General features: G+C 38.3%; 1 protein-coding gene across 3 annotated transcripts in view; it reads left to right on the forward strand.

The window, feature by feature from the left end:
* Positions 1-15,059, forward strand: part of EPS15 (epidermal growth factor receptor pathway substrate 15) — a 164,972-nt gene that overhangs the window by 36,827 nt on the left and 113,086 nt on the right. For all 3 annotated transcript variants that reach the window (XM_034965094.2, XM_034965105.2, XM_034965099.2), the window contains exons 2-5: positions 1,259-1,300; positions 9,598-9,687; positions 10,814-10,861; positions 13,978-14,073. In XM_034965094.2, coding sequence (XP_034820985.1) covers positions 1,259-1,300; positions 9,598-9,687; positions 10,814-10,861; positions 13,978-14,073 — 276 coding nt within the window. The remainder of the gene's footprint in view (positions 1-1,258; positions 1,301-9,597; positions 9,688-10,813; positions 10,862-13,977; positions 14,074-15,059) is intronic.

Here is a 15,059-nt window from a genome sequence, read left to right on the forward strand (position 1 = left end):
ATCACTTGAACCTGGGAGGCGGAGGTTGCAGTGAGCCTAGATCGTGCCACGCCACTGTACTCCAGCCTGGGCGACTTCATTTTTTTTTACTCTACAATGGCAGATGAAACCCTTCATAAGTTGTCTTCTACAAAACTTTATAATCTTATCTCCCTATCCCTCTTATCGTTCAGAACTTCTTGCTGTTCTTTTTAGACATAACTGAGTTTTCTGTTGATCGCATCCCTTTGTGCATACTGCTATCTCTGTGTAGAATCACCCTCTCCCCATCTTCTCCATACCTCAAGTTCCTGCTCTGATGTCACCCCATGAAGCCTTCCTGGATTCCCATCCTGATCCCAGAACACTCTTACACATTCATATGGAGGCAAACTTGATCCTTCAAACCTTTTTTTTCTTTTTTGAGACAGGGTCTCAGTCTGTTAACCAGACTCGAGTACAGTCACATAGTCACAGCTCACCGCAGCCTCAACTGCCTGGGCTGAGGCAGTTCTCCCACCTCAGCCTCCCAAGTAGCTGGGACTACAGGCATGTGCCACCACACCTGGCCAATTTTTAAATTATTTGTAAAGACGAGGTCTCACTGTGATGCCCAGGCTGGTCTCAAACTCTTGGGTTCAAGCAGTCCTCCTGCCTCAGCCTCCCAAAGTGCTGAGATTACTGGTGTGAGCCACTGCACCCAGTCGATCCTTCAAACATTGAATTTCAGATGAGTTTGTTCATAAGCTGACCAAGGAACTCTTTGAACTGTAGTGTGAATTTAATGGAACTGCCTTTCTGCAAGCAGTTTATATCTGATGACATCACTATCTTTCTGTACGTCAGTTTGTATATTCATTTAATTGTTTTATTGAAGTGGTTTTTGAAATGTATTCATAGGTACTTTGGGTACTTGGGTAGAGGATGAATTCTTGGGGATTTGGGCCTCTCAACTGGCTTTAGAGAAAGCATTTCATTCTCAATTTGTTACATATTGGGTTTCTGGGTAAAATATTAGATGAAGAGGAGTTTTGATGTCAAAAACAAAATTTAAGATTCTTGTTTCATTTCTTGTCTACCTGATTCTTAGTAACCCATGTGACTATCTTTATCTATTCTCTGTCTCACGCTCCCCAAGAAGAAACAAAACCTAACCCCTGAAATCAAGGATATTTTATCTTATTCATCTTTGTTTCTCAAATATCTGTTGAATGAATGCCAAATATGTTAATAGAAGTTAATGAATAGCATCTAATTTTTATTAATTTGTTTATTTCAGTTATCAAGTGGGAATTCTGTATATGAAAAATACTATAGACAGGTAAGATTTTTGTTTCATTGTTTGCCTGGATTGAACATCAAATGTACTGTCAACTCTTGATTGTATGCCTGTAGATTACCAGCTAGCTCGATAAATTTGATGTGTCTTGTTTTCAACATCTTGTTTACAGCCTCCTACTTTGAGTACTTAATGCATTTGACAATCCCAGAGAAATGAAGGAAAGATAATTAAGTCCAAATACTTAGTTGTCTTAAATATCTATGTTGAAAATGTATACATTTGATAGATTTATCCAGATATAAATATTCCAAATTCTTAAGACAAATACAAATAACTTCTATGTTGTTTTTAAGACTTATTAAAGTATAATTTTCACAAAGTGAAAAACATGACTTTTATACAAATACATAATGAGCATGTATCAGATTTTATTCAACTCATTAATTACTGGTTAATTAGTACAGATATACAGCCTCTGGTCAGATATAAAAATGGGAATATGGCCGGGTGTGGTGGCTCACACCTGTAATCCCAGCCCTTTGGGAGGCTGAGGCAGGTGGATTACCTGAGGTCAGGAGTTCAAGACCAGGCTGGCCAACATGGTGAAACCCTGTCTCTACTAAAATACAAAATTAGCTGGGTTTGGTGGTGCATGCCTCTAATCCCACCTACTCGGGAGGCTAAGGCAGGAGAATCACTTGAACCTGGGAGGCGAGGTTACAGTGAGCCAAGATCGTGCCATTGCACTCCAGCTTGTGCAAAAAGAGTGAAACTCCATCTCAAAAACAAACAAACAAACAACAACAAAAAAATGGGAATATGAGTTACAGAGATTTACATACTTCACCAGACAATATTCATTTGTATTGGTATGGACAGGAGTCACTTGCATCGCTATCAGTTTCTATTAACCTCTACCTCTACGAGTATAAAGTAGTCTAGACAGAAGAAAGTCATCAAGGGTGCATACCATAGATCAGATGATAATTTCTTGAAGGTGTAGACAATCTTATTTGCCCATTTTCAAGTGTCAGATTATTTTTTCTAACAGTCTAACTACCTTATGATTATGATCACAGAAAAGGCTGGTTTCATTATTTTTGGCCTGGCTGTTTACATAGTTGCAGCAAGTATTAAACATTATAGGCCTCTTTGGTTTTGACTTGCAAATCAGGAGCTATAAACTATATAGCAACTTCTAAGGTCAGAGAATAATTTCTGCCTGAAAAATATCAAGAATCTCAGACTGTACTTTTTAATTCCCCTGTTACATTTGTTCTTCTGTCTTAAGGCTGTGCTCCAAACCTTAGAAATTCTCTCCACCATATTTCACCTTCACTACATGTAAATATGAGTGAATTTATCTCATCTTGAGGTTTCCCAGATTTGCTAAGTTTCCTAGCCTGCTGGTAAGTGACCTTACTTTACTACCCGTGAGGCTGGGATCTTGTAAACCAGGTAGCAGCCCAGTTTTCTTGGGAGATCTTTGTGATGTTGGTGCCACATGAAGTCAGTGCTTGTTCTTTAATCTTTGTTTTGTTTGAATAAAAGAAGTCATTCTCAAATAATGGCCTTGTTTTACACAATTGGCTTATCCAGTTACATCCTAAGAAGAAAAACAAATTGCTATTGAACCCATGTAATAACTATATTGCTATACAGAGTAAAAACATTCCATACAAGTATTTGTTTTTGAATTCTGAGGAGTCAGTGAGAATCAGATACTATTGATGGGGAGAAACCAGAGCAGAAAAGCGAAAATTCTAAAAATCAGAGCACCTCTTCTCCTCCAAAGGAACAGAGCTCCTCGCCAGCAATGGAACAAAGCTGGATGGAGAATGACTTTGACAAGCTGACAGAAGTAGGCTTCAGACGATCAGTAATAACAAACTTCTCTGAGCTAAAGGAGGATGTCCGAACCCATTGCAAAGAAGCTAAAATCCTTGAAAAAAGATTAGACGAATGGCTAATTAGAATAAACAGCATAGAGAAGACCTTACATGACCTGATGGAGCTGAAAACCATGGCACGAGAACTACGTGACACATGCACAAGCTTCAGTAGCCAATTCGATCAAGTGGAAGAAAGGGTATCAGTGGTTGAAGCTCAAATGAATGAAATGAAGCGAGAAGAGAAGTTTAGAGAAAAAAGAGTAAAAGGAAACGAACAAAGCCTCCAAGAAATATGGGACTATGTAAAAAGACCAAATCTACGTCTGATTGGTGTACCTGAAAGTAATGGGGAGAACGGAACCAAGGTGGAAAACACTCTTCAGGATATTATCCAGGAGAACTTACCCAACCTAGCAAGGTAGGCCAACATTCAAATTCAGGAAATATAGAGAACACCACAAAGATACTCCTTGAGAAGAGCAACTCCAAGACACATAATTGTCAGATTCACCAAAGTTGAAATGAAGGAAAAAATGTTAAGAGCAGCCAGAGAGAAAGGTCGCGTTACCCACAAAGGGAAGCCCATCAGACTAACAGCGGATCTCTTGGCAGAAACTCTACCAGCCAGAAGAGAGTGGGGGCCAATGTTCAACATTCTTAAAGAAAAGAATTTTCAACCCAGAATTTCATATCCAGCCAAACTAAGCTTCATAAGTGAAGGAGAAATAAAATACTTTACAGACAAGCAAATGCTGAGAGATTTTGTCACCACCAGGCCTGCCTTACAAGAGCTCCTGAAGGAAGCACTAAACATGGAAAGGAGCAGCCAGTACCAGCCACTGCAAAAACATGCCAAATTGTAAAGACCATCGATGCTAGGAAGAAACTGCATCAACTAACAAGCAAAATAACCAGCAAACATCATAATGACAGGATCAAATTCACATATAACAATATTAACCTTATATGTAAAGGCTAAATGCTCCAATTAAAAGACACAGACTGGCAAATTGGATAAAGAGTCAAGACCCATCAGTGTGCTGTATTCAGGAAACCCATCTCACGTGCAGAGACACACATAGGCTTAAAATAAAGGGATGGAGGAAGATCTACCAAGCAAATGGAAAACAAAAAAAGGCAGGGGTTGCAGTCCTAGTCTCTGATAAAACAGACTTTAAACCAACAAAGATCAAAAGAGACAAAGAAGGCCACTACATAATGGTAAAAGGATCAATTCAACAAGAAGAGCTAACTAACCTAAGTATATATGCACCCAATACAGGAGCACCCAGATTCATAAAGCAAGTCCTTAGAGACCTACAAAGAGACTTAGACTCCCACACAATAATAATGGGAGACTTCAACACCCCACTGTTAACATTAGACAGATCAACGAGACAGAAAGTTAACAAGGATATCCAGGAATTGAACTCAGCTCTGCACCAAGCAGACCTAATAGACATCTACAGAACTCTCCACCCCAAATCAACAGAATATACATTATTTTCAGCACCACACCACACCTATTCCAAAATTGACCACATAGTTAGAAGTAAAGCTCTCCTCAGCAAATGTAAAAGAACAGAAATTATAACAAACTGTCTCTCAGACCACGGTGCAATCAAACTAGAATTCAGGATTAAGAAACTCACTCAAAACCACTCAACTACATGGAAACTGAACAACCTGCTCCTGAATGACTACTGGGTACATAATGAAATGAAGGCAGAAATAAAGATCTTCTTTGAAACCAACGAGAACAAAGACACAACATACCAGAACCTCTGGGACACATTGAAAGCAGTGTGTAGAGGGAAGTTTATAGCACTAAATGCCCACAAGAGAAAGCAGGAAAGATCTAAAATTGACACCCTAACATCACAATTAAAAGAACTAGAGAAGCAAGAGCAAACACATTCAAAAGCTAGCAGAAGGCAAGAAATAACTAAGATGAGAGCAGAACTGAAGGAAATAGAGACACAAAAAACCCTTCAAAAAATCAGGGAATCCAGAAGCTGGTTTTTTGAAAAGATCAACAAAATTGATAGACCACTAGCAAAACTAATAAAGAAGCAAAGAGAGAAGAATCAAATAGACACAATAAAAAATGATAAAAGGGATACCACCACCGATCCCACAGAAATACAAACTACCATCAGAGACTACTATAAACACCTCTATGCAAATAAACTAGAAAATCTAGAAGAAATGGATAAATTCCTGGACACTACACCCTCCCAAGACTAAACCAGGAAGAAGTTGAATCTCTGAATAGACCAATAACAGGCTCTGAAATTGAGGCAATAATTAATAGCTTACCAACCAAAAAAAGTCCAGGACCAGATGGATTCACAACCGAATTCTACCAGAGGTACAAAGAGGAGCTGGTACCATTCTTTCTGAAACTATTCCAATCAATAGAAAAAGAGGGAATCCTCCCTAACTCATTTTATGAGACCAGCATCATCCTGATACCAAAGCCTGGCAGAGACACAACAAAAAAAGAGAATTTTAGACCAATATCCCTGATGAACATCCATGCAAAAATCCTCAATAAAATACTGGCAAACCGAATCCAGCAGCACATCATAAAGCTTATCCACCATGATCAAATGGGCTTCATCCCTGGGATGCAAGGCTGGTTCAACATATGCAATCAATAAACATAATCCAGCATATAAACGGAACCAATGAGAAATAACTAAGATCAGAGCAGAACTGAAGAAAATAGAGACACAAAAAACCCTTCAAAAAATCAATGAATCCAGGAGCTGGTTTTTTGAAACGATCAACAAAATTGATAGACCGCTAGCAAGACTAATAAAGAAGAAAAGAGAGAAGGATCAAATAGACGCAATAAAAAATGATAAAGGGGATATCACCACCGATCCCACAGAAATACAAAATACCATCAGAGACTACTATGAACACCTCTATGCAAATAAACTAGAAAATCTAGAAGAAATGGATAAATTCCTCAACACATACACCCTCCCAAGAGGGTGAAGGACCTCTTCAAGGAGAAGTATAAGCCACTGCTCAGCAAAATAAAAGAGGACACAAACAAATGGAAGAACATTCCATACTCATGGATAGGAAGAATCAATATCATGAAAATGGCCATACTGCCCAAGGTAATTTAGATTCAGTGCCATCCCCATCAAGCTACCAATGACTTTCTTCACAGAATTGGAAAAAAACTACTTTAAAGTTCATATGGAACCAAAAATGAGCCCACATTGCCAAGACAATCCTAAGCAAAAAGAACAAAGCTGGAGGCATTACGCTACCTGACCTCAAACTATACTACAAGGCTGCAGTAACCAAAACAGCATGGGACTGGTACCAAAACAGAGATATAGACCAATGGAACAGAGCAGAGCCCTCAGAAATAATACCACACATCTACAATCATCTGATCTTTGACAAACCTGACAAAAACATGAAATGGGGAAAGGATTCCCTATTTAATAAATGGTGCTGGGAAAACTGGCTAGCCATATGTAGAAAGCTGAAACTGGATCTGTTCCTTACACCTTCTACAAAAATTATTTCAAGATGGATTAAAGACTTAAATGTTAGACCTAAAACCCGTAAAAACCCTAGAAGAAAACCTAGGCAATACCATTCAGGCCATAGGCATGGGCAAGAACTTCATGACTAAAACACCAACAGCAATGGCAACAAAAGTCAAAATTGACAAATGGTATCTAATTAAACTAGAGAGCTTCCGCACAGCAAAAGAAACTACAATCAGAGTGAACAGGCAACCTACAGAATGGGAGAAAATTTTTACAATCTACCCATCTGACAAAGGGCTAATATCCAGAATCTACAAAGAACTTAGACAAATTTACCAGAAAAAATCAAACAACCCCATCAAAAAGTAGGCGAAGGATATGAACAGACACTTCTCAAAAGAAGATATTTATGCAGCCAACAGGCACGTGAAAAAATGCTTGTCATCACTGGTCATCAGAGAAATGCAAATAAAACCCACAATGAGATACCATCTCACACCAGTTAGAATGGCGATCATTAAAAAGTCAGGAAACAGATGTTAGAGAGGATGTGGAGAAATAGGAACACTTTTACACTGTTGATGGGAGTGTAAACTAATTCAACCATTGTGGAAGACAGTGTGGCGATTCCTCAAGGATCTAGAACTAGAAATACCATTTGACCCAGCCATCCCATTACTGAGTATATACCCAAAGGATTATAAATCATGCTGCTATAAAGACACATGCACACGTATGTTTATTGCGGCACTATTCACAGTAGCAAAGACTTGGAACCAACCCAAATGTCCATCAATGATAGACTGGATTAAGAAAATGTGGCACTTATACAACATGGAATACTATGCAGCCATAAAGAAGGATGAGTTCATGTCCTTTGTAGGGATGTGGATGAAGCTGGAAACCATCATTCTGAGCAAACTATCGCAAGGACAAAAAACCAAACACCACATGTTCTCACTCATAGGTGGGAATTGAACAATGAGAACACTTAGACACAGGGTGGGGAACATCACACACTGTGGCCTTTCATGGGTTGGGGGGAGGGGGGAGGGATAGCATTAGGAGATATACCTAATGTAAATGACAAGTTAATGGGTGCAGCACACCAGCATGGCACATGTGTACATATGTAACAAACCTGCATGTTGTGCACATGGACCCTAGAACTTAAAGTATAATAATAATAATAAAAAAAGAAAACTATTTCATTTGGTTTACAAAAGCAGAGGCTACTAAGTTGAGGGTCTCAGAAAGGGCTTATGCACATAGCTATTAGAAAATAGAACATTAAAATAATACCAACAGTATTCCAAGTAAATAACTATAATTAAATTTTCCTCAACAGTTCATTCAGTCCTGTGTAATTCTTGTTCAGTTGAATCTCGGATTAGAAGTCTGCTTTTATGAAGTACATCTTCTTTCAGACTGAAAAGAGTCCTGGAAATCCTGACTTCATCTACCAATATGGTTTGAAAGTAGTGTGATGTCAGCTGAGTAGTCTTTATCCAAAAATCCACTTTTTGAAATGTTAATAATTCAGACTATGTATGTCTTATAGATACAGACTATATCAAAAGTATAGTCATTTTCATGAGGCTCTAAGACTCTTTGTTGAAGATATATCAGCTTCTGGCCTATAGCTTCTGGCCTTGCCTATGGCAGAGCCTTTAGGCAAGCAGCAGAATACCTCAGAAACTGCCTGTAGATGACAAAGACTAAATGTTTATATTATTAGGGTAACCAAAAGAATGGAAGATAGTAAAATTCTTAATTGGGATACAATACATAATGATTTCATAAGAGTTTGATCAATGTTTCCCCTGAATGCTTCTATATTTAGTAGGCTATGTTGGTATGGATATTTGTTTTCTATGCTGATCAGGAAGTAGTCAAAGAAAAGGAGTTCTGAAGAATTCTACAGGCAGGTTTCCCAATCCTTATACTTCCTCTTATTCCAAATTTGAAGGATTAGGCCATGTTTTTCTTTTTTGCTGAGTGCATGATTTTTCCCATGTTGTACCACTTGAAAGAAAGGTTTTCCCTTTTGCTTCTTTGCTAGGATTGGACTGTCTAGAATGCTTTGTACAGTATATGTTTACAGTAAACTTAATCTTTTAACTAAACTGGAAAAACAGATATCTCACAAATATACTATTATCCTGTTACCTTTCCCATGACTTTTTAAAATGTACTTTTCATTTTTACAAATGGAACTTTAGGAAATCTTTACAAAAATGAGTCTTTTTTTTCCCTGTTTTTGTTGTTGTTGTTGTTTGTTTGTTTGTTTGTTTCTGTTCTTGTGACCTCATTCTGTCTTAAAGGAAAGTCCCTGGTCAGTTAAAATGATATGTTCCCTAATATGTTTTAGGAACTGAACAGCTTTAAAAAGGTTTCTTCAAGTTTATTTTGGAATCACTGCTGGTTTTAGAGCTGCTATTGCTTTGATTTGTTTTAAAGTGCTGCAGTTCCTAAGAGTAGGTATAAAAGTGAAAGTTGATGATTGAAAGATGTTTGAAGAGGCACATAACATGTGCAACTATTCCCATTTGTCAGAAGACCTCTGTAGGAAATGCTGCTCCTTTCTTCCTAGTGCCATTTAATTGGAATTTAAATGACAGCCATAGAAGATATGTGTTGATGTTACAACCCCACGAATTTGCTTTGACAATCCTCTGAGCTTCACTTTTCTCATTTGTATGGTAGGGCATGATAAAACAAAAACCACTTTGTAAATTGCCAGTGCTGTCTAGATAGTACTACTCATATGTCTGTCCACATATTCTTTGGCCCATGGTAGTCAAAGGATTCTCATTCCTTTCTTGCAAAAGCCAGGTCCCAAATCACAGGGATGGAAGGCAGGTAAATGGTGATAATTTTCCTTTGTATTTTGTTGTCAACTTATGGATTTGTATCTTTTCAGGTTGATACAGGCAATACTGGAAGGGTGTTGGCTTCTGATGCTGCTGCTTTCCTGAAAAAATCAGGGCTTCCAGACTTGATACTTGGAAAGGTAGTATTCGTTCATTATAACTAGATTATAAGTTTGTAAGGAATGTGTACTATAGATGAACTGGATGCAAATTTAGAAAGATGCCATCAAGAAATTTAGAAGTTAGAACTGAGTCATAGAAGCCATTTTAATAGTAGGATGAAGGGAATTTGTAGCGTAGTGATTTACCCTCTTGAAAAGTAAGGTGTTTTTCAGATTTTTAGAAACAAACTACTTTTTAATAGGATAAAATGAGGAAGTAATAAGTACATTTGGTGGGGAGAAACAGTGAAGACTGGGAATCTTGCCACACACTCAAAGACTTGGCTCTCTCCCTACTTCCTCTGTTATAACTGTCTCTGTTTAATGTGTGGTGAATAGACTGGGGGATGAGAGGCTTTTTAAAAAGAGCACAAAGAGGTGGAAAGCCCCTCCCCTGTCTACTCCTTATACATGATATTGATATATATTCAAAATCCTGAAAAATCACTATTAATAATTTAATTATTCACAAATAAACATTAATCATCTCAACTTGCATATAGAAAAGAATATCTTAAGGATCCAAAATCAAGAATAGTATGTACGTTCTAGTAGAAAGAGCATTGGTCTCAGAGTTAGAACTTGGATTAATGAAAAAGGCATGTGACTGGAAGTTAGAACTTAGGCTTCACTTCTTTCCCTGGTGCCTTGAATGTTCTTGAGCTAAGTCACTTACCCTCATTGGGCCTTAGTATCTTTGTGAAGGGTTGCACTAAATCAGGGGTGCCCAATCTTTTGGCTTCCGTGGGCCACATTGAAAGAAGAAGAATTGTCTTGGGCCACACATAAAATACATTAACACTAATGATAGCTGATGATAAAAAAAAAAAAAAATCATAAAAGAACCCTCATAATTTCTTAAAGAAAGTTTATGGATTTGTGTTGGGCCACGTGCAAAGCTGTCCTGGGCTGCATGTGGCCTGTGGGCTGCAAGTTGGACAAGTTTGCACTAAATGATCTTTAAGGGTTCTTTCCACTCTTAATTCTATGATTCTTAGATCCGATTACCAGAGAGCCTGAGGTTGTAAATAGCAGAGATTTAATTTATCATTCAGATGACTTTTGTTTAAAATATACATTGATATTTTTTCCCCCTAAATTTCAGATTTGGGATTTAGCTGACACAGATGGCAAAGGTATCCTGAACAAACAAGTAAGTTTCAGATATTCGTATGAATTTTTTTTTTGAGTGATTCAAAATAAAAAATAGCCAGCAGGGTTTTCTTGTATTTTGAAGCCAAGAATTGGTTTTTACCAACATTAGAGTTTTGCCTAGGGCAAGTGTGTAACAGTGAAAGTATTTCCAATCACTAGATGTTAATATAAGTCTTAACAGTTAGTGTGAGTTGGGTGACATTGTTCTCCTGGAGTTTATTTTTCTGTCTTTCAGAGAGACTTTGCTCTTTAATTAATTTTCCTAGTTACATAGGGTTATAAGTAAAAGTGAATGTTATTAAGTAAGTGTTAAGATGGTATTGTCTAGTAGATTTGAAGATTTGAAAGGAAACTCTTGGTTAATCACATGTGACATGTGAGTATTCTGGTCTAGATCTTACTCCTGATATCTAAACCAAAAAATGATTTATAAACCAGAAGTAAATTCTTGACCAGAATACATAAAAGTGGTTATGGCCAAGGGTGTTGAACACCATTAGTGTACTCTGAAGTTCTGATTGTTGGGGATGGATTTCAGAGTTGTATAAGGATTGAATTCCAAGTTTGCTGAGTGCCACTACTCAAAGTTAGGCTTCCTCCCCACCCCCGGCATAGCTGAAGCAGGATCAAAGCCAGATATTGGAGAAATTTGATGAGAGGGTCAGAATATCCAGTCTTTTAATTAAGATTTCGGGGCTAGATTGTAGTCCCTGTTCAAGTCTCTGGGTAGAAGGGCTACTTTGGTGTATTGGAGGCATAGGAAAACAAAATTCATATGGGCCCACCTAGGTGCCATGTAGTCAGTCAGCAAATATTTGTTGAGTACCTATGATGAGCCAGGCTTTAGAAATACAGAGGTTAACATGATAGATGTGGTCACTGTCTTAAGGTTTTACAGTATAATAAATTTTTTACTTATAATTGTTTGATTTTGGATATTGAGTTTGAGTTGCCTTAGTACTTCCAGGTGGCTGGATTTATGAGTCTGCAGTTAAACTTTGAAGTTCCTTTGGAAGCATAGATTTTTTTTTTTTTTTTTTTGAGACAGAGCCCTGATCTGTTACCCAGGCTGGAGTACAGTGGCGTGATCTTGGCTCACTGCAACCTCTGCCTCCGGGATTCAAGCAATTCTCCCATCTCAGCCTCTGGAGTAGCTGGGGTTACAGGCGTATGCCTCCGCACCTGGCTAGTTTTTTTGTATTTTTAGTAGAGATGGGGTTTCACTATATTGGCCAGGCTGGTCTTGAACTCCTAACCTCGAGTGATCCACCCACCTCGGCCTCCCAAAGTGCTGGGATTACAGGCGTGAGCCACCGTGCCTGGCCCAGATTTTTAAGTTAGCATATGAATGAAAGAAAAGAAACCAATACTTAATGAATTTCCATGTGACAAAAATGACAGTAGGCACTTTCCTCCTGCAGCATGGTTTTTATTTTGTTGCTCATAATACATTGCAAGGTAGGTATTAACCCCCCTATTATGGAAGGGTTTTAACTTGCCCTTGGCCTCACAACTATAAGTAGCAGAACTAGAATTTAATGCAGAATTATTTCACTTCATAGCCCATCCATACTGTGGTAATAGACTTGATTACCTAAGAGTAATTGAATCTCAAATAGAGTGAGAAAAGAAAGAGGGTCATGTTAGAATACTTAGAATACTAGCAGTTAGGGAAGACATTGACTCCAACAGAAGAGACCTAAAAGGTCAGAAGAGAACTAGGAGGGTTTTGTGAAGCTGTTTGGTGGAGGAGAGCTTCCAGGAAGATACTTTCCCAGGCTGCAAAAAGAATAAGCAGTATGAGGCTTTTTTTTTTAAGGCTATTCTATTTGGTAGCTAGGAGATTATCTGTGACATAGGCGGTAGTTTTTCTAGCTAATCATGGGAGTTGAAGTCACATTGCACAGAAGGTTGTGGAATGAATGAGAAGAAAATGGGATATCTTGAAATAGCATTTTTTCAAGAAATGAGTGAAGGCAAGGGATTGTATAAAGCAGACAGTCTGCAAGGTGATAAGAATGGGTTATGAATTGGGTATGAAGGGTATGGGGGAGAGTACGGGATTTCAGAGAAGTAGTGAAGGGTTGATTACATCAGCGACTATACTAGGGTATTGACAGGTTGGACAAATTGTAGCTGGAGTAAAGGGTTTTGTTATCATGTCTATGACACTAACTCAAAACAGCTGAAAACCAGTTGCTTCAGCTTCTTTGCATTTATTTATTAAGTTTTGGACTAAGACTTCAACTGCTAAAAATCCAAGGACTTTTGGGAGAGATTTATAATTATTTTGAAGTTAAACCGTTACATAATTTTTTTTGATGTTGCACAGTTATTTTCTGTAGTTTTTCTGGAATCGCAGTCATTAAGTCATTTGAATTACTGTTCCAGTTTCAAAATTTATAATCTCACAATCCAGAGATGACTTTTCATAACATTTTAGGTATTATTTTCTTTTGGGATTTTTCTCTAATTCTTTTTTTCTCATTTAAATGATAAAATACATCTCTTAATATCATTAAATATTATTTGTTTTTTTTTGGTTTGTCTGTTTTTTTGAGACAGTCTCGCTCTGTCACCCAGGCTGGAGCACAGTAGCGCGATCTCGGCTCACTGCAACCTCTGCCTTCCATGTTCAAGTGATTCTGCTGCCTCAGCCTCCTGAGTAGCTGGGACTACAGGTGCATGCCACCACACCTGGCTAATTTTTGTGTTTTTAGTAGAGAGACGGGGTTTCTCCGTGTTGGCCAGGCTGGTCTCATACTCCTGACCTCAAGTGATCTGCCTGTCTCGGCCTCCCAAAATGTTGAGCTTACAGGTGTGAGCCACTGTGCCTGGCGCTAAGTATTATTTTAAACATGAGTATTCTGTATGATTTCCACTATCTGTATGTATTTTCCCATTTATGTTATTAGCGATTCATAAATACTAGGAACATCTTTCTACATAGGATTTTTCTGCAAGATATTTTTGAAGCAAATATGCTACTTGTTGCTACATAAGACCTCTGTAGTAATTATGAATTGTTTTATATTTTTAGATTGTAAGTATTTGTGCAGGTAGGTAAGTTGGTAGAGGGAGAATGCTCTTAACATTCATACTTTTCTTTCTTAGGAATTCTTTGTTGCTTTGCGTCTTGTGGCATGTGCCCAGAATGGATTGGAAGTTTCACTAAGTAGTTTGAACCTGGCTGTTCCTCCACCAAGATTTGTAAGAAATGCTTTTAGATTTAAATTGTATTTAATTTTTAAAAAGTGACACCACGTTATTTGAAAATTAAAAGTAATATATTAAAAGGAATTCTCCCTTTGGCCCTTTCACTCAGCTACTTGGCTTTTTCCCCCCTACTGGCTCCTGCTGTTTTTAGTTAATTTCTTGTGTATCCTTCCAGAGTGATTATATATGTATATGTAAGAAACTATAGGCTGGGTGAGGTGGCTCACGCCTGTAATCCCAACACTTTGGGAGGCAGAAGTGGGAGGATCACTTGAACCCAGGAGTTCAAGACTGGCTGGGAAACAAAGCGAGACCCCCATCTCTACAAAAAAATCTAAAATTTAGCCGAGTGTGTTGGTGTGCACGTCTGGTCCCAGCTACTTGGGAGGCTGAGATGGGAGGATCATTTGAGCCTGGGAGCTCAAGGCTGCAATGAGCCGTGATCACACCGTTGCTCTCCAGCTTGGTTGATGGTTTAAGACCCTGTCTTAAAAATATACATATATATATATAAATACTTATTTTCTTATTTTACTTTAATTGTAGCATGCTATATATTAATGGTCCCCAACCTTTTTGGCACCAGGGACCGGTTTCATGGAAGACACTTTTTCCATGGACCTGGGAGGGATGGATGGTTTCAGAACGAAACTGTTCCACATCATCAGGCATTAGATTCTTATAAGTAGCATGCAGCCTAGATCCCTCACATGCGCAGTTCATGATAGGGTTCGTGCTCCCATGAGAATCTAATGCCGCCGCTGATCTGGCAAAAGTTGGAGCTCAGGCCATAATGCTTGCCTGCCAGCTGCTCACCTCCTGCTATACAGCTCAGTTCCTAACAGGCCATGGACGGGTACCAGTTTGTGGCCCGGGGATTGGGGACTCCTGCTATACACATAATTCTATACCTTTTATAAGTAGCTTATTAAGTTTTAGAGGTATTTATATATCATTACATAGAAGCTTCCACTTTGTTT

The sequence above is a fragment of the Pan paniscus genome, chromosome 1 (assembly GCF_029289425.2).
Source record: "Pan paniscus chromosome 1, NHGRI_mPanPan1-v2.0_pri, whole genome shotgun sequence".
NCBI classification, from domain to species: domain Eukaryota; kingdom Metazoa; phylum Chordata; class Mammalia; order Primates; family Hominidae; genus Pan; species Pan paniscus.